The sequence below is a fragment of the Aquarana catesbeiana genome, linkage group LG09 (assembly GCF_042186555.1).
Source record: "Aquarana catesbeiana isolate 2022-GZ linkage group LG09, ASM4218655v1, whole genome shotgun sequence".
Taxonomy (NCBI): domain Eukaryota; kingdom Metazoa; phylum Chordata; class Amphibia; order Anura; family Ranidae; genus Aquarana; species Aquarana catesbeiana.
In genome coordinates this window covers 163,284,201-163,303,561 of record NC_133332.1, presented here as the reverse complement: position 1 = coordinate 163,303,561, position 19,361 = coordinate 163,284,201, and the positions used below count along the sequence as shown (strand labels likewise).

The 19,361-nt window shown below is 42.7% G+C and overlaps 1 protein-coding gene across 1 annotated transcript in view; it reads left to right on the top strand.

Moving 5' to 3' along the window:
* The window catches only part of LOC141108105 (UDP-N-acetylglucosamine transferase subunit ALG13-like), a 443,195-nt gene that overhangs the window by 302,015 nt on the left and 121,819 nt on the right, over positions 1-19,361 (top strand). The window contains exon 20 of the mRNA XM_073599348.1: positions 14,442-14,513. Coding sequence (XP_073455449.1) covers positions 14,442-14,513 — 72 coding nt within the window. The remainder of the gene's footprint in view (positions 1-14,441; positions 14,514-19,361) is intronic.

The window sequence follows — 19,361 nt, the reverse complement described above, 5'->3', positions numbered from 1 at the left end:
TGCTCAGAGTCAGCAGACGGCTGTCCACCTTCATTGGTTGTGGGGACTTCTCAGGCTCCTCCAGTTCTCCTGCCATAACTGAGGGGAACCCTGAGAGGAGTCTCCTGAACCCACATTGTCAGTGCTGGCAGGAGTTCTGGCTCTGCCACTGAGTCAGTTACTGTGACCGGGTCAGGACAATCCCACAGTTCCCAAAACTTAAGGAAGTCCCTACCAATGATGGCCTTGTGCACCAAGTGGGGTACTGTCAGGTCACCTCGAGGCTAGGTGAAAGATGCACACCGTTGGGATCAGGAGTGCCACGCAAGGTAGTGGACCCTACGGCTGACTGCTGCGGATGGGAGTCAAGGTGATAAGGAAGGTGGGGCTGCTGGAACACCAGCACGGATCCCACCGGAGTTAGAGCGTAAGATTCCCTGGGGTGCGGAGTCTAAGAGCCAGCAGGTGTTCACCAGAGCCTCTAGTGGTGAGGGTGGACTGGGCTGCAACTGACTCCAGGTTGCGACCCCCAGGGTCCCCCAGCTTACACCCATAGTAGGCAACAGGAGGATAGGGATAGTAAGGGAATAAGCCAAGGTTGGGGTCATAAGCAGACAAGAACAAGAGTTCACGCCAAGGTTCAGGGTCACAGACAATTGGGGATAGTCGGGGACACGCCAAAGGTTAGGGTCACGAGCAGACAGGAATAGTCGAGAACAGGACAAAGTCAGTAACTGGAATCAGACGCAGGAAAGACAGCAAGTACACACGAAAGCTAACACACAGTGGTTGATCAGCACTGCTGGCTTGCAGTGCACAGGTTAATATAGGGTTCCCAGATAGGAGCTGGGATGGAGCCATGCTAGAGGAGAGTTCATAAAATCAGTCAGGTGAGAGTCAGCTGGTCTTTAGAGATGAACACATGGAGACAGGTAAGCTGACAGACAAAACTCTATTGCATAACCATGACAGGCACAAGTTTGACTGGATGGGTCACTGTACCTAAGTCAGTTTTAAAGTTATTAATGGCTATAGGATACTCCTGGGTATTCTCATGTACACAGATCACAGCAACTTTTTTAACATAAAAATTCAGTTTCATCTCAGCTTTAACCAAAGTCACTAGACTTCCGGAGTCCAGCAAGGACACAATAGGTTTATTAACAGTTATTTGGCATTTGTGTTTTCCTACATTTGGCGCTGCAGTGCATGAAACAGCAGCAAACAGATTGCCTTCTAATAGATATGTCACAGTGCATGGGTTCATCTGTCAATGGGCAGTTTGCTGCAACATGCCCAGTTCCTGGCAGCGAAAACGCCTGATGTTGCCCCAGTTTGGTTTGCTGACAAGCAGTGGCTTCCCTTGTTTGGGACGCCAAACTTCAGTCCTGGCACCAAAAATCCACCCCCCTATCTCCTTGCCATGCTTACCACCCACTTCCCCTGGAACAGTCTACCGGTTGCCTGGGGAGACTGTGGCTTTGGGTGGAAAGTCCGTGCAGCTGTAGGGGTGGTGACCAGGCTCTCTGCAGCAAAGTACCTTTCAACGAGTTCCAACAGGTTGTCTGCCGACTTGGGGTCTCCTTGACTCACCCACTTCTGCAGGGGAGTTGGTAGTGACCTCAGGAATCGGCTCATGACCACATGCTCCACTATTTGTGGCCCAGAAAGGGACACCGACTGTAGCCATTTCCACACCAGGTGAATTGGGTTGAAAATCTGCGATCTCGGGGGGGCCTCTTGTCTTGGAAGAACCAACTGTGGACCCGCTGTGCTCGAACTGCCAAGGTGACAGTCGCACCAGGATTTCCCTCTTGACCTTTTCATAGTCTACTGCTTCTGCTGACTCCAGCTCATAGTAGGCCTCCTGCGATTCTCCAGAAAGCAAGGGGATAACCAATCCTGCCCACTGGATCATCATCTGCAGTCATCTTAGAAAGAAAGTGACCGACATGGATGGTGAGGGCTTGTCTCCAACATCAGCAATTTTAGCAGGTTACCAGTGTGCTAGCGTCTCCACAACCTCAGTCAGGGTTTTCCTTTTGCATCAGTGGCTAGCTGTTCAAACAGCCTCTGCGATTACGTCTGTAGAGCACCAATCTTTTTGCATAGCGCCTTGGATTGCTCCTGTGTGATAGCGTTGGCTTGCTGCCATGCAGCGTTGGTGTTATCCAATTGTTTGAGGATTTCTGCCAGGTTTAGTCACTCTAGGTACTGGCCTTTTTTAAGTAGTATCTTACTACAGCTGGTCGCAGCCTCTACCATATGTAACCTGGGGGATGGGTAGCAGGTACAAAGCCCCCTGGGATGAGCAGTCTTTCAGGCACAGATACCAAATCAAGTGAGGTAGTGACAAACGGTGCGGTGTTTATTTGCGTTTTATACAAGTCTATATACAGGTGCTGCCTGAGGGCTATAGCTTGTCAGCTTCCACAGATACAGCTTAACGGCTTTTTACCAACCTTTTTGCTCTCACGGACCAGTGTTGTTTGTGTTCCCCAGGCCGAGAGCAAAGGCTGTCTGTCTCAGGTGAGCTTAAATTAGCCTGGGGTAAGAGGACCAAGACCCGAACTGGACCATGGATCAGAGATCCCTGAATGTGTATCAGAGGGGGAGATGTATAAACCCCGAACAGGACTTTTCCCGCCTCGCTCTGCATATATATATATATATATATATATACATATATATATATATATATATATATGTGTGTGTGTGTTGCACTTTGGGGGGCGTGTTGTTAAGTTTTTCTGATGAGTGTTCTGAAAGCCCTAAATCCTGTTGTATTCTAGTATGTGTTAGGCCAGCTCTAGTTTTTGAGAACTTGGCTCCATTTCTTCTTCCTACTGCCTTAACCTTCCTATTTTTCAATCCCTGTGATGTGTGGTCTCACTGTCCAGTAGTGGGGCAGGCCAGGCTCTAGACCACAGTAGCTACGTTACTTAATGAGAACCCCAGAGCTCCCAGGCTATTCAAATGTGATGTAAAAGTTCCTGTATGTGCCAGCTTTCCCACATTTGTGATTTACACTTGCTTCAACTTCAACACACATTAAAGTGCCTACTACTTAAACATGCTTTTTTGATGTGTTTTTGATACTTCGGTGGTGCCTCGATGATGCGTCAGTTAAAGCTGCATTAAAGCCTCTCAAAAGCTTCAGGTGCTTCATGCAAGCTTTGTCATAGACTTTTATGGAGGCTTTGAAGACACTTTAACCACTTCAGCCCTGGAAGATTAGGCTGCTCAATGACCAGAGCACATTTTAAATTTGGCACTGCGCTGCTTTAACTGGTAAATGCGCGGTCATGCAATGTTGTACCCAAACAAAATTTGCGTCCTTTTTTTTTCCCACAAATAGAGCTTTCTTTTGATGGTATTTGATTGCCTTTGCGATTTTTTTTATTTTTTGCGATATAAACGGAAAAAGACAGAATATTTAAAAAAAAAAAAAAGATTTTCTACTTTTTGTTTAGAGGAGAATTCAATAAACTCAATTTTAGTCATACATTTAGGCCAAAAATGTATTCAGCCACATGTCTTTGGTAAAAAAAAGTCAATAAGCTTATATTTATTGGTTTGCGCAAAAGTTGTAGCGTCTGCAAACTATGGTACATTTTCTGGAATTTACACAGCTTTTAGTTTATAAATGCCTATCTCATTTCTTGGTGTTAAAATGACAGGGCAGTACAAACCCCCCCCCCCAAATGACCCCATTTTGGAAAGTAGACACCCCAAGGAAATTGCAGAGAGGCATGTTGAGCCCATTGAATATTTTATTTGTCACAAGTGATTGAAAAATGACAAAAAAATTACACAAAGTTGTCACTAAATGATACATTGCTCACATATGCCATGGTTATATGTGGAATTACACCCCAAAATACATTCCGCTGCTTCTCCTGAGTACGGGGATACCACATGTGTGTGACTTTTTGGGAGCCTAGCCGTGTACAGGACCCCGACGACCCCGATTTCTGAGGGCTTAAATTTTTTGATTTCACTCTTCATTACCTATCATAATTTCGAGATGCCCAGATAGCACCCCCCCCCCCCAATGACCCCCATTTTGGAAAGTAGACCTGAAACTATTTGCTGAGAGTCCATGGTATATTTTATATTTTGCCACAAGTTTCGGGAAAATGACAAATGGTGATTGGTTTTTGGGGTCCTGTACGCGGTTAAGCTCCCAAAAAGTCTCACATGTGGTATCCCTGTACTCAGGAGAAGCAACAATGTTTTTTTTTTTTTTTTTGGTTTTTTTTTTTTTTGGGGGGTGCAATTTCACATATGCCCATGGCATGTTTGAACAATATAACATTTAGAAAAGACTCTCTGTAAAAAAAATAAATAAATCCCGAAACTTTATAGCAAAATATAAAATATTCCATGGACTCAACATGCCTATCAGCAAATAGTTTGGAGTGTCTACTTTCCAAAAAGGGGTCATGGGGGGGGGGGGGGGGGGGGTTGAACTGTCCTGGCATTTTATGCACAACATTTAGAAGCTTATGTCACACATCACCCACTCTTCTAACCACTTGAAGACAAAGCCCTTTCTGACACTTTTTGTTTACATGAAAAACATTTTTTTTTTTGTATGAAAATTACTTTGAACCCCCAAACATTATATATTTTTTTTAAAGCAAAGGCCCTACGGATTAAAATGGTGGGTGTTGCAATTTTTTTTTTCCACACAGTATTTGCGCAGCGTTTTTCAAACGTAATTTTAATGCACTAAAACACACTATATTGCCCAAATAAATGAAATGAAATAAAAAGATGATCTTAGGCCGAGTACATGGATACCAACCACGACATGCTTTAAAAATACGCACAAGCGTGCAGCGGCAACATACTACATACATTTTTAAAAGCCTTTACAGGTTACCACTTTAGATTAACAGAGGAGGTCTACTGCTAAAATTATGGCCCTCAATCTGAGTTTCACAGTGATACCTCACATGCATGGTGCAATTGCTGTTTACATATGACGCCAGACCGACGCTTGCGTTCGCCTTTGTGCGTAAGCACGGGGGGACAGGGTGCTATTTATTTTGCTTTTTCATTTTATTTTTAAACTGTTCCTTTCATTTTTTTTTTTTTTTAATCATTTTTATTGTTATCTCAGGGAATGTAAATATCCCCTATGTTGGCAATAGTTAGTGACAGGTACTCCCCTTTTTTTTTTTTTTTTTTTTAATTGGGGGGTTAGACCCTAGATCTCTCCTCTGCCCTCAAAGCAAGATCCGTGTGATAAAATGCTTTGCCAATTTCCCAATGGCGCCGTTTATATCTGGCGAAACCTAAGTCATGAAATGCTCATAGCTTCCGGTTTCTTAAGCCATAGAGATGATTGGAGCCGTTCTGGGCTCTGATCAGCTCTATGGTCAGCTGGCGGAACCATGGCTGCATTCTCGGGTTCCCTGTTGGGACAGGAGAGCCCAGGAAAACCATGGAAGACGGTGGGAGGGGGGTCGTTCACTCCCACTGCTTGTAAAAGCAGTCTAGAGGCTAATTAGCCGCTAGGATTGCTTTTACATGAAAGCTGACCGCTGGCTGAAAAGAATGATACCAAGATGATACCTAAACCTGCAGGCATCATTCTGGTATAACCACTCAAATTCCAGCAACATACCAGTACGTCTCTGATGCTTGTTGTGCATACATTGTAATGTTGTTTTTTTCATGCAGCCTGTGGGCTGAACGAAAAAGATTGATCGGTGGGTATGCCCACCATTAGAATACCGCCCTTCATCCACCCACTTCTAATAATGGGCATACATGCACCTTTTTTTTTTAACTGTGGTGGTGAAATCACCTCCTACAGCGCTGGGGTCGCTGATTTACGTATCGCGGGAGCAAACGCTGTTGCTGTCAAGATTAATAAATCAGTGCTGCAGCTGAATGACGTACCTGCTAAGCAAATGATGGTTAACAATAAAACAAAGTAATAATATAGTATAACAGTAAGATTTGCCATACCTGCAAAGCAAATACAATAAAACATAGTAAAAATAAAACATTGCAATCTCTGCCTAAAAAATATATGCCGTAGCATGGGGGCAATCCATCCCTAATGTTAAGAGCAAATCGCTCCTCTACCCCTGCCCCCATACTTCGGCATATATGCTCTTTTTTTAACTGTGGTGATGAAATCACCTCAAACAGCGCTGGAGTCACGGCTTTACGTATTGTGGGAGCAAACGCTGTTGCTGTCGAGATAAATAAACCCGTGCTGCAGCTGAATGGCGTACCTGCTAAGCAAATGATAGTTAGCAATAAAACAAAGTAACCTTACAGTATAACAGTAAGACTTTCCATACCTGCAAAGAAAATACAATAAAACATAGTAAAAATAAAGAGAGAGAGAACAATAGATATAGAACAATAGAGAGAGAGAGAAGAAAAATTAAAACCACAACTACTTTTTGGCTTTTTTATTTTATTTTTTTTTTGTGTTTTTATAAAGGTGAATAAAGTAAAAAAAAAAAGAAAACTGTAAACTGAACGTTGCAGATTAGGGTCTCTCAAAATGTGATGACCATCACATCTTTCGAGACACTGTGTAGTGCCGTACCCTACGCTAATACTCCACTAGTGTGTGGTAGCGTTTGAAACCGTCACCGATGCAGAGACCAGGTTGGTCAGGACAGGAGGGACAATAAAAGTGGGTGTCACGCCTAAATCAGCGTTTTCTGCAGACACGACATCTTTGGGGTGTTCTTTGGGTAGGGGTACCAGGGAGGACATACGGAAAATGCCTCTCATACAGCTGGCTCATTGCATTTGCGTTGGGAAGGTGGGCCATAGCACCGTCTGGAAACAGAAGGGTTGGTGCCACATGCGTCAATTCCATAATCAAAAAGGTGACTAAAAAGTTGTAATAATTGTCCACGTACAAGTGGTACCCATTTCCGAATAAGGGTGACACCAAGTCCCACACAATCTTTCCAGCGCTCCCTATGTAGTCTGGGCAGTTCTCCGGCTCTACGTGACTATCTTTTCCCTCGTAAACCATAAAACTATATGTATAACCCGTTGCCCTGTTAGAGCTTACACATCTTGACCCCATATCTGGCACGTTTGCTGGGAAGATACTGTTTGATAGACAAGCGGCCAGAAAACTTAATCGGGGACTCGTCACGCAGACAACTTGATTGGGAGTAAACAAGGCTGCAAACTATTGAAGTGATTTACGAGGGGCCGAATTTTGTAGAGCCGCTCAAATCCAGGGTCACCCTGAGTACGACAGAGTTCATTGTCGTTGAAGTGTATGAACCGCAAGATCTGCTCATATCGTGTCCTGGTCATGGAGGCAGAGAACACGGGCATATGGTGAATTGGGTCAGTGGACCTATATGACCGCAACTCACTCTTTTTAGTTATACCCATGAGGAGGGATAGGCCCAGGAAGGTCTTAAATTTGGAAACCGTAATTGGTTTCCAATCTCTGGCAAAGGTCAGCTGGGGATTAGCGGCAATGAATTGACCAGATATTCAAAAGACTCAAGCGCTGACGTGGAAAAGACTACTTATGCGGATACCAAATAGTTAACAAGAGATGACCAAATAATATAGCTGCAACTAAAATGAGTGATAAGATCAATAAATTATATGGTGGTTAATTGCGCTAATATTATCCTCTTATTACTAATTGAATACTACAATCCGTGACTAACTGAAACCATCCTCCTTAAATAATAATAAAACACCTCCAAGTGATCTCAAAATTTGTAAAAATCCTCATACGATATTATATATAAAAATACTAAAATTACCCTCCGTCATAAACGTGAATGTGCTCATAAATAAATGCATAAATTGTTAGAACTAATTAATATACAGGTGCTCAAAAATATATATATCTGCTGCTTAGAGAAAATATAAATGTGTGCATAAAATAAATGCTTGAATTGTTGAAACTAATTAATGTACAGGTGCTCAGAAATATATCTGCTGCTTATAAAAAATATATATAAATGTGTGCCGTACCACATAAATTATTCAGCATAAACTAAAATCCAATATATGAAAAGGTGAGTTTTTTTTAAAAGATCATTAACATAAAGTGCTCAAAATCCATCAAGTGTTCTTTTAAAAGCAAGTTCAATCAGTGCCGGTTATACTGTGGCAAAATTTGTAAATAAATAGATAAATAGTGTCAAAAAAAGTTTTTACTTTCACTTCTTCTCCCATTTAGTTAGACTCCGCTATTCCGCTCAGAATCCCAGACATGAAAAGATAAAAATATATACATCCATTGCGCAGAGATTTAAATCAATTAAATACTATGTTTTAGACTTCTCAGTTTCACTCACATACTCTCATCCACACGATCGCGTTTGTATTGATCAGCTGCACGGAGCTCAGTGATGAGACAATTCACCCGTCACCGCTTGCTCACACACTGCAAATACTGGGGACGTCACAGGTTCCTCCTACGTGTTATGTCACTGCCACGTGACTTTTTCAAGGTTGCCTGAGTTATGCGCCTACCGAATACTTATAGTGTGTGTCTACTGGTAGTCATGGCAACCCTGGGAGTGGAACTGCATCATCACTTCAATAGCGCGATCTCTCTTGCATTCTGGTGATCATTAACATTTACTTTGTACAACATGATTCTATATTACTCCCATTAATACATCTTTAATACAATAATATAAATAAAGAAATAGAATCGTATACATTGTAAAATATAGCTAGATAACCTTAAAAATTGATAAAATAGTTAAAAAGATTTATTCTATTCTATATTTAATGTAAGATATAGTACTCCCTCTCCTATTTAAAATATAGAACTAAATCTCCTCCATAGTAAACCAAAAACATAAAAAAAGAAGGAAATGTATATTAAAAGTCCGATATAAAACAATTTAAATCAAAGTCTATGTTTAAGCCTAGTGGCGTGAGTGTACGCATATTAAATATCCATTTTGATTCCTGTTTGCTTAATTCTCTCACCTTATTACTCCCTCTCCAATGTGCATTATATTTTTCAATTGCCCAAAATTTTAGGAGTGCTGAATTTTTGTTGTGGTGTAAGGAAAAGTGGCGTAAAACGCTATGTTTAGGGAATCCCTTCACAATGTTTTGTATGTGTTCCCTAATTCTTTTCCATAGCGGCCTTTTTGTTCTTCCAATGTATTGCAATGAACACGGACACTGCAGCACATTCACAACCCCTTCACTTCTACATGTCAAAAAATCCTTAATCTCATACTGAGTGTCTTTACTTGTGGCTTTAAAAGTGCATTTTTGTCCATTTAGTTTGGTGTTTTTTGGAGGTGTTTTATTATTATTTAGGGAGGATGGTTTCATTTAGTCACGGATTGTAGTATTCAATTAGTAATAAGAGGATATTAGCGCAATTAACCACCATATAATTTATTGATCTTATCATTTTAGTTGCAGCTATATTATTTGGTCATCTCTTGTTAACTATTTGGTTAGCTGACCTTTGCCAGAGATTGGAAACCAATTACGGTTTCCAAATTTAAGACCTTCCTGGGCCTATCCCTCCTCATGGGCATAACTAAAAAGAGGGAGTTGCGGTCATATTGGTCCACTGACCCAATTCACCATATGCCCGTGTTCTCTGCCTCCATGACCAGGACACGATATGAGCAGATCTTGCGGTTCATACACTTCAACGACAATGAACTCTGTCGTCCTCGGGGTGACCCTGGATTTGATCGGCTCTACAAAATTCGCCCCCTCGTAAACCACTTCAACAGTTTGCAGCCTTGTTTACTCCCGATCAATTTGTCTGCGTTGACGAGTCCCCGATTAAGTTTTCTGGCCGCTTGTCTATCAAACAGTATCTTCCCAGCAAATGTGCCAGATATGGGGTCAAGATGTGTAAGCTCTGTGACAGGGCAACAGGCTATACATATAGTTTTATGGTTTACGAGGGAAAAGATAGTCACGTAAAGCCGGAGAACATTTATATATATTTTTTATAAGCAGCAGATATATTTCTGAGCACCTGTATATTAGTTTCAACAATTCAAGCATTTATTTTATGCACACATTTATATTTTCTCTAAGCAGCAGATATATATATTTTTGAGCACCTGTATATTAATTAGTTCTAACAATTTATGCATTTATTTATCAGCACATTCACGTTTATGACAGAGGGTAATTTTAGTATTTTTATATATAATATCGTATGAGGATTTTTACAAATTTTGAGATTACTTGGAGGTGTTTTATTATTATTTAAGGAGGATGGTTTCAGTTAGTCACGGATTGTAGTATTCAATTAGTAATAAGAGGATAATATTAGCGCAATTAACCACCATATAATTTAATGAATTGACCAGCATACAAATTGCTTTGGTCCACAATAGATCTATAGAGATCTTCGATGAAAAACCGCAAATAAAAATCAAGTGATGTAAAACTCTTCCCACCTGAATTCTGGGTTGGCCAGTGAATGGGGGAAGTATGGGTGCTGCAGAAGTGGTGGGCTCCCAATTAGGATTGGCGAATGCAGCAGGAAGGGCACTATGGGCTTGACGGGCCTGTGTTTGTCTTCTCCTTGGCAGCGGGACACTACTCGTGCTAGCTACCTCGCCAGCTTAAACTGCACTTATAGGACTCGCCACGTCACCAAGTTTTACTGCGTACCTACATGGACATGTGCGCCCCCCCCCCCCCCCCACTGGCCATGCGCAACGTATAACTACGGCGGTTCGCGCAACGTATAACTACGGCGGTTCGCGCAACGTAAAACTACGGTGGTTCGTGCAACCAGACTAACCTGCCGCAATATAACTGCGGCAGCTGGTCCAGAACCGGTTAAAGCACCACTAAATTGACATGGGGTATAATTTTTGAAACAAAGCTAAGCAAAAACAAGGTGTAAACAGGACTTAATTCAGCTATAGCTTTGCTTTGTTTTGGAGGTATTGCAGGTATGAGATCACACAAAGGGCAATGTGCCAAGCTTCAGTAAAGCTTTAAAAAAAAAATCATAATCGAAGCATCGCAGAAGCTTCAAAAACACATAAAAAAAAGCATGTTGAGGCGGTAGACGCTTTAATGTGTGAATTTGAGGCAAGTGTAAGACTGTTCACACCCATGTGGGTTCTTTTAGTGCTTTTTGCGGAATGTCACTACAGTTTTACATGGTTTCCTATGGGACGCATTCACATCTATGCTTTTATTTTTTCAGCCACTGTGTTTTTGGAAAGGGTCAGACTTTTTTTTTTTTTTTTAAACACCACAGTGCTTTTTTGGTTTAGGAGACTTCAATAGAGAAGCTGCAGAAAAGCATGTAGTGTGTTTATTGCTGCGTTTTGCATTTTTTAATCTGCCCAACAAATTGGCAGGGGGAAAAAAAAGTATAAAAAAAATGTAAAACTCACGGTAAATCATGGTAAAATTGTGTGTGCAAAAACGCAGTGTAGAAACGAGCAAAAGCAAACTGCATAGGTGTGAACCGAACCTAGATGAGCCCTAAAGTGTCCGAAGCTATGTTTTGAAGCAAGTGTAGACGAGCCCTTAATGTTTGCTTTGAATAAAAACGTTTCTGCTATTGTACCGCTCCCTTTTTTTATTTTTTTTTTTTTTATACTTCTATGATTAAATTAGAGCCTTTGTAGCATAAGCTATTGGCTAAAAATGTAGATGAAAATAGAATTTCTCCTTCGTTCATTGTCAGACACAGCCTTCATAACTATAGGGTTATATGGCCTCTATTAGGAGTAGGACTAGGCAGAACAAAAAGCAAACGAACACCTGGCTACGCCCATGGGCCATCCTTCAGTCAGTATATAACCCCTTCCCTGCTCTAGGTATTCAGTTTTTTTTTTCTGCCTAGTCCAGGAGAAGGACCTGGCTCCCTGTTGGGACCTGTGGTTCTTTGGATTTTTCTTTCATTTCTTTTATTTCTTTTTTCCTGTGATGATCTGCAATCAACTGCTGGGCTGGGTGACAGACTGGATAATATAGATCCTGGTAGTCTCCCCAGCCTGGCCATCGAGCGTGCGCAGACCTCATCTTCGCACTGGGTCGGCCGCGACAAGCCCCATTCTGGACCGGAGCGGCCGGCGAGATTGAGTCTCAGGGACACATATGACCGGGCTACTACTATCTAGATCAGTGTCGCCATGGCCGATGGCCACTCCGTCTAGGTGGGAGGTGGATCTGTCTGTGGAAAGGGAGTGTTACACGTGCACTTAGCTGGAGTGGTAAGTAAAGGGCCCCCCGCCTCTCCTTCACTCGATCTAATCCGATCATCACGGCCTACCGAAGTCCCACTGCGGGCTGCATGCTCGTGGCGGGCGGCTAAAAATTTAGGCCGCGGCCTGCTAGGCCTCGTGCTGGCCCCCCCTTTCCTGAGGGGTGGCGCTGCGGAGGTCTGTGCCCCTTAGGTGAGGGGCCATGGTTGTGCCCCCTGGGCCACGGTTTGTGCCTCCTGTGAGGGGCCACGGTTTGTTTCTGTGAGGGGCCACGTTTTGTGTCCCCTGTGGGGGGGGGGGGCACGGTTGTGCCTCCTGTGGGGGGGCCACAGTTTGTGCCCCCTGTGAGGGCCCATGGTTTGTGCCCCCTGTGAGGGGCATGGTTGTGTCTCCTGTGGGGGGCCACCTGTCTGTGCCTCCTGTGAGGGGTCCTGGTCTGTGCCTCCTGTGAGGGGCCCCGGTTTGTGCCACCTGTTAGGGGCCACGGGTTTGTGTCCCTGTGAGGGACCACTGTTGTGCCCCCTGTGAGGGGCCACGGTTGGTGTCTCCTGTGAGGGACCCCCGGGTCTGTCCTCCCTGTGAGGGACCCCCGGGTCTGTCCTCCCTGTGAGGGACCCCCGGGTCTGTCCTCCCTGTGAGGGGCCCCCGGGTCTGTCCTCCCTGTGAGGGGCCCCCGGGTCTGTCCTCCCTGTGAGGGGCCCCCGGGTCTGTCCTCCCTGTGAGGGGCCCCCGGGTCTGTCCTCCCTGTGAGGGGCCCCCGGGTCTGTCCTCCCTGTGAGGGGCCCCCGGGTCTGTCCTCCCTGTGAGGGGCCCCGGGTCTGTCCTCCCTGTGAGGGGACCCAGGTCTGTGCCCCTGTTTGGTCTGTCTTTCTCTGTGGGGCCTTGATCGAGGGGCGCTGGTTTTCGCACTTATTGTATCTGTGCGGGAACCTTTTTAAGTTTGTGCAGCGGTGGCTGCGGCGAAGGGCCGGTATCCCTTTGGATAAACGTTTTTTCTCCGCGGGGGGCTGTGCAAGCCCTGTTACTGTAGGGTGTGATGTTCCCTTGCTAAAAACGCTTTCAGGGGTTTTATTCAAACCTGTTCAGTCTACAGGATGGAGGGCATGGTACATGCCTTATGGGGATACAGTAGTTTAGGATGGAGTCCGTCCACACAGCGGTGGCACTCCATCATGGGGACTTTCTGACTTCTATCGACATCACAAATGCTACTTACGCATTCTGTTGTGTGCCCGTCTCCAGCACATCCTCTGTTTTGCTGTTGGTGCGGAGCATTATGAGGGTGTGGTGTTGACCCTTTGCTTAGTGCTTCTTGGGCCTTCTGTCATCATGCGTCCGTTGTGCAAGTTTGCAAGGCGACTACTGGTCATCTGTGTACATGTTCACAAGTCTACAAAGTGAATGGGTTGGCATCTGCGGATGCCTCTTTTGGCCACAAGTTTTTTTGCAGGCCGCTGGGTAGAGGGTCTATTCCCTCTTGAAGGGGTATGGTTCAGGTTGGGTTCCAGCTTGTCCTGGGTGAAGTTCCTGTTACCTGTTTGGCTCTTATATAAGCCTTGGGATTTTTCTTTTTCCCACCCCTCATCTTGGCACTGCTTTGGGACGTCCCTATCATTATGAAGGCTGTGTCTGTCAATGAACGAATGAAAAAATAGGATTTTTTTACTTACCGTAAAATCCATTTCTCTGAAGTTCAATGACAGACACAGCACCCACCCCTCTATGGAGTTGTTTTGATACTTCTATTACAGCTTGCTACTAAACTGAATACCTAGAGCAGGGCAGGGGTTATATACTGACTGAAGGACAGCCCATGAGAGTAGCCAGGTGTTAATTTGCTTTTTGTTCTGCCTAGTCCTACTCCTAATAGAGGCGATATAACCCTATTGTTATGAAGGCTGTCTCTGTCAATGAACTTCAGAGAAATGGATTTTACGGTAAGTAAAAAATCCTATTTTGTGACTGGTGCATTTCCTAAAATTTAAACTTTTTTTTTTTTATAGACCTTGTAGTTCTATACTTGATCTCAGTCTCCAAGGCAGATCATTTACTTGCAAGAGGATTTTTTTTTTATTCAAACAATTTTCAAATTGGTGTTTTTGGTCTAAGGATGTTAGTTTGGAATTGATGCATTAAGAAAATGCCTTTGCTAGAGGTTGCAACTTTAAATGCATCTACTGAATTTGTTTATTATGATTATAATGTACTTCACTTTTCTTACAACCCCCATTTACTTAGATGCTATCTACATTTTTTTTTTTTTTTTCATAGTCCATTCAGGATGATATGGCTCGGGCTGTACCTTCTCAAGATGACATATCCTCATATAAGTATTCAGAACAGGTAATTGTACGTTAGATAGTTACTCTATTGTTTGTAAACCTCTAGGAAATGGGTCTTAGGCCTGATTCACACCAATGCATTTTTAGTGCTTTTTGCATTTTGCAGGCTTGCATTACAGTCCAGTTAACATGTTTTCCTTTGGAACACGCTCTGTAGTACAAATCTGCAAAATGCAAAAAGCACTAAAAATGCATAAGTGTGAATCAGGCCTAAGTCCTGAAAATGTAACATTTTATTTGCAAAAAAGAAGTGTTATGCCCTCCCCCTTACCCCATATTGACCTGTTGTAAGAGCACTAAATTAGCCATGTGTTTGAAGTTTAACCATATTTGGGGTGGGGCCACCATTAGGCAACACACAGTATATCTGATCAGAGGGAGCCTGTAAAGTTAATCGCCATGGTGCAGATTCTATTTTTCTCTAGATTTTTAAAGGCAGAATGAACCTTAACAGAGGTCCTTTTGTTAAGGGACTTCTGTTTTAGGTGCCATCTCTCTCACTGTACAAAAAAATGGCAAACCAGAAATGGTCAGCTCAAGGATCATGTAAATGAGCCTCCAGGACTTAAGTGAACCCACTTAAGTCCTAGAGGCTCATTTACTACATGGTCCTTGAGCTGACCATTTTTGGTTTGCTATTTTTTTGTACTGTTTGGCAATTGAGCATGGAGCCTCACTGATTTATAATTGAGTGAGTGGACGAGTACCCACAGGGTTAACTTATTACCCCTATAATTATTGCCCTTGTGTTTTTTATTTTTTTTTATTTTTACCTGGCCATCTCTCTCTCCCTGTCGAATTGTGTCCCTGCCTTGTCACCCAGCATTCTAATAGATTTCAATGATCCACTATAGGTTGCCATCAGAAAATCTGCCCAGAAAAATCCAATGTTGCCATTGCTGTAGTGAGTGCCTACTGAAAAAAATTATCAGGAAAACTTCCAAATTAATATACTGTACATGTAGAATAATAATAATAAAAAAAAATTCCTACAAACTAAATATCAGTCCACCAGAAGTGTGCAAAATCTTTATGAAGTTGCTGTGCATCAACCACCAAGTGATTATAATCCCGCTTATCAAATCCTTAGACCCCACAACTCAAGAGGTCTAAAGGTCCATACACACGATACGAAAATTGGATGGAAAAATTCGTGCCACGTTATGATGATTTTCAGAATTGTTAGCACAATGCGTTTGACAGCCGATTTTTGCTTTTTTGTCAGACAAAAGATGAATGTGCAGACTATAAAATTTTTGTCGGATGTGAACTCAACATCCGATTTACGTTTCATTGGTACGGTTTTCGCACACAAAAAAAAAAAAGAGCAAGACTACGCATGCTCAAAAGAAAGAATACATACAAAACTATTCAACACATTATGTCACTTCTGACGTTGTATTCTGTCATAAGCTTCGAACCTCACTCTCATGAATGGAATGCCTCTGTGGGCAGAGTTTAGCGGTGATGTTATCACGCCTGCCTGGAGAGTCGGCAGTGCTGTGCGATATGCTTGCCATACTGTACGTTTTGTACCCACTTGGTTTATTGTTTGTAAACAGTATTTCGCTATGGGATTTCCTTGCACTTTCCTTAGTATGTGTGTTTTTTTTTTTCCGAGACTGGTATATGGGAAGCGATCCAGTGACCACTTTTGGGGCATGCCATTCATAAGTGAGCGAGGCTTGTTGAGGTGTGAGAGGAAGAGAGTTGGAGCCATCCATCTATATGGGATTGGTCATCTTGTAAATGCTGATTTAGACCTCTTGAGTTGTGGGGTGTAAGGACTTGGTAAGAGTCATTATAATCACTTGGTGCACAGCAGCTGTATGAAGATTTTGCACACTTTTGGTGGACATTGATATTTCATTTTGTAGGACTATTGTTTTTGTATTTTTTATACATTATATATTGAATTTGAGGTTTTCCTGACATCGCAACGCTTTTTTTTTTTTTTTTTTTTTTTTCCAGTTGTCTTTTGATATTTATGTGTGAATATCAGTGCATGCTTTTTATTGCTTACCTTCATTTAATTTGATTAATTTGCCAAGCAAAGATTAAGCACAACATCGGATCATGTAGTGAATGCCTGTAGGCAGGAAGTCACTGCAAAGAATCTGCAGCCTCTTCAAAGTGGAAGGTTGTGGGCATTTTTTTCTAGTTGGAGCATTCAGAGTTTCAAAACAAGTGAAAATTTAAATCTATATACCAAATTGCAAATATAAGAGAATTCACAGTAGCGCAACAGTAGCACCTAATTCATTCAGTGCTCAATAAGAATATATATACATATTCTATGTGAAAAATAAATTATAAAAATAGAATGAGAAACAAAAAATGGAAAAATGTCCAATAACAGTCCCCTTTGACCAATGAACAAAAGTAATAGTAGTTCCCGATGATATCCTAATTGGGAAAAACACAGTAGATATCCACCACCATGTGTTACATCAGACCTGCTCCCATCAGGTAGAAACTCAGCAAATATAATTGCCTATCACTCTCAGGGTTAGGCTAGTTTGGCCTAAGTATCAGTTATGTAAAGATTCCTTTAAGGAAAAGTCCAGTCTGAGCTTTTTAGGCTGAGCTTCTCCTATGGGTCACAGAAGTGCAATCCGTTTTGCGCTCCTGTGACCCGTTTTCAGTGGAGAGCGGTCTGAAGTCCGCTCTCCGCTGATGTCACTGCAATCAGTCGAGGCTGCCCGTCATCCGACTTCAGAAGTCTGGATCTGCCAGCTGCCTTGATTGATGGCAGTCTCAGCGAGCCGCTGAGACGGCCACTCTCCGCCCCTCCACAGCTCAGCGCTCCAATGAGCGTGGAGGAACAGAGCAGGAGAGATGCTGACAGTCAGCAGTTCTCCGCTCAGGGAGGAGTGAGGGCTGAGCCATCAGCGGTGTGCGGTGGCTCTGTTCTCAGTGCAAAGACGCCAGGGGACAGCTGCAGCATCGGTATGATGCTGCATCCACCTAGGTAAATATGAATCTCAAAAAAAAAAATCATACTTCACTTTTAATAAAAACAATCCACTTCTCCACAATTCTTGCAGTAAAGGTACACATCCATGGATACATAAAGAGGCTCCACTAGTGTAATATTGTCAAAGCACAATCTTTGCATCAAACATTGTATAGTTAATGACATAATCGAGCGACCTCCCCTCAGTCTCTCCACCTTGTGTTTTGACAATATTACAGTAGTGGAGCCTTTCTTTTTTTATGTACCCATGGATGTGTACCTTTACTGCAAGAACTGTGTAGAAGTGAATTGACTTATTAAGGAATCTTAACAACTGATTCTTATGGCTTACTAGCCTAACCATGAGAGTAGTAGGCAATTATATTTGGTGAGTTTCCATCTGATGGGACCGGATCTGATGTGACAAACACAGTGATTGATATCTACGGTGGTGTTCATAATTTGGATACCCCTGGGAACTATTACATTTCTTCATTGTCAAAGAGGACTATATAATATAATTCATTGGTCAAAGAGGACTAGAATATTTTTTTCCCACATAAAAAGAAATTTAAAAAAATAAATATATTTCTGGTCCATAAATATTGGGACATCGACACAATTCTAATCTTTTTGGCTCTATACACCACCACAATGGATTTTAAATGAACAAGATGTGCTTTAACTGCAGATGTTCAGCTTTAATTTGAGGGTATTTACATCCAAATCAGGTGAATGGCGTGGGAATTAAAACAGTTTGTATATGTGCCTCCCACTTTTTAAGGGACCAAAAGTAATGGAACAATTGGCTCAGAGTTCATTTCAAGTGTGCTATTTACATTTGGAATCTGTTGCTGTCAACTCTCAATATGAGATCCAAAGAGCTGTCACCATCCATGAAGTAAGCCATCATTAGGCTGAAAAAACAAAAACCCATCAGAGAGATGGCAAAAACATTAGGTGTGGCCAAATCAACTGTTTGGAATATCCTTAAAAAAAAGAACACATCGGTGAGCTCAGCAACACCAAAAGACCCGGGAGACCACAGAAAACAACTGTGGTGGATGACCGAAGAATTCTTTCCCTGGTGAAGAAAACACCCTTCACAACAGTTGGCCAGATCAAGAACACTCTCCAGGAGGTAGGTGTATGTGTGTCAAAGTCCACAATCAAGAGAAGACTTCACCAGAGTAAATACAGAGGGTTCACCACAAGATGTAAACCATTGGTGACCCCCAAAAACAGGAAGGCCAGATTAGAGTTTGCCAAACAACATCTAAAAAAGCCTTCACAGTTCTGGAACAACATCCTATGGACAGATGAGACTAAGATCAACTTGTACCAGAGTGATGGGAAGAGTATGGAGAAGGAAAGGAACTGCTCATGATCCAAAGCATACCACCTCATCAGTGAAGCATGGTGGTGGTAGTGTCATGGCGTGGGCATGTATGGCTGCCAGTGGAACTGGTTCTCTTGTATTTATTGATGATGTGACGGATGACAAAAGCAGCAGGATGAATTCTGAAGTGTTTCGGGCAATATTATCTGCTCATATTCAGCAAAATGCTTCAGAACTCATTGGACGGCGCTTCACAGTGCAGATGGACAATAACCCGAAGCATACTGCAAAAGCAACTAAAGAGTTTTTTAAGGGAAAGAAGTGGAATGTTATGCAATGGCCAAGTCAATCACCTGACCTGAATCCGATTGAGCATGCATTTCACTTGCTGAAGACAAAACTGAAGTCAAAATGCCCCAAGAACAAGCAGGAACTGATGACAGTTGCAGTAGAGGCCTGGCAGAGCATCACCAGGGATGAAACCCAGCGTCTGGTGAGGTCTATGCCGTTCACCTGATTTGGATGTAGATACCCTCAAATTAAAGCTGAAAGTC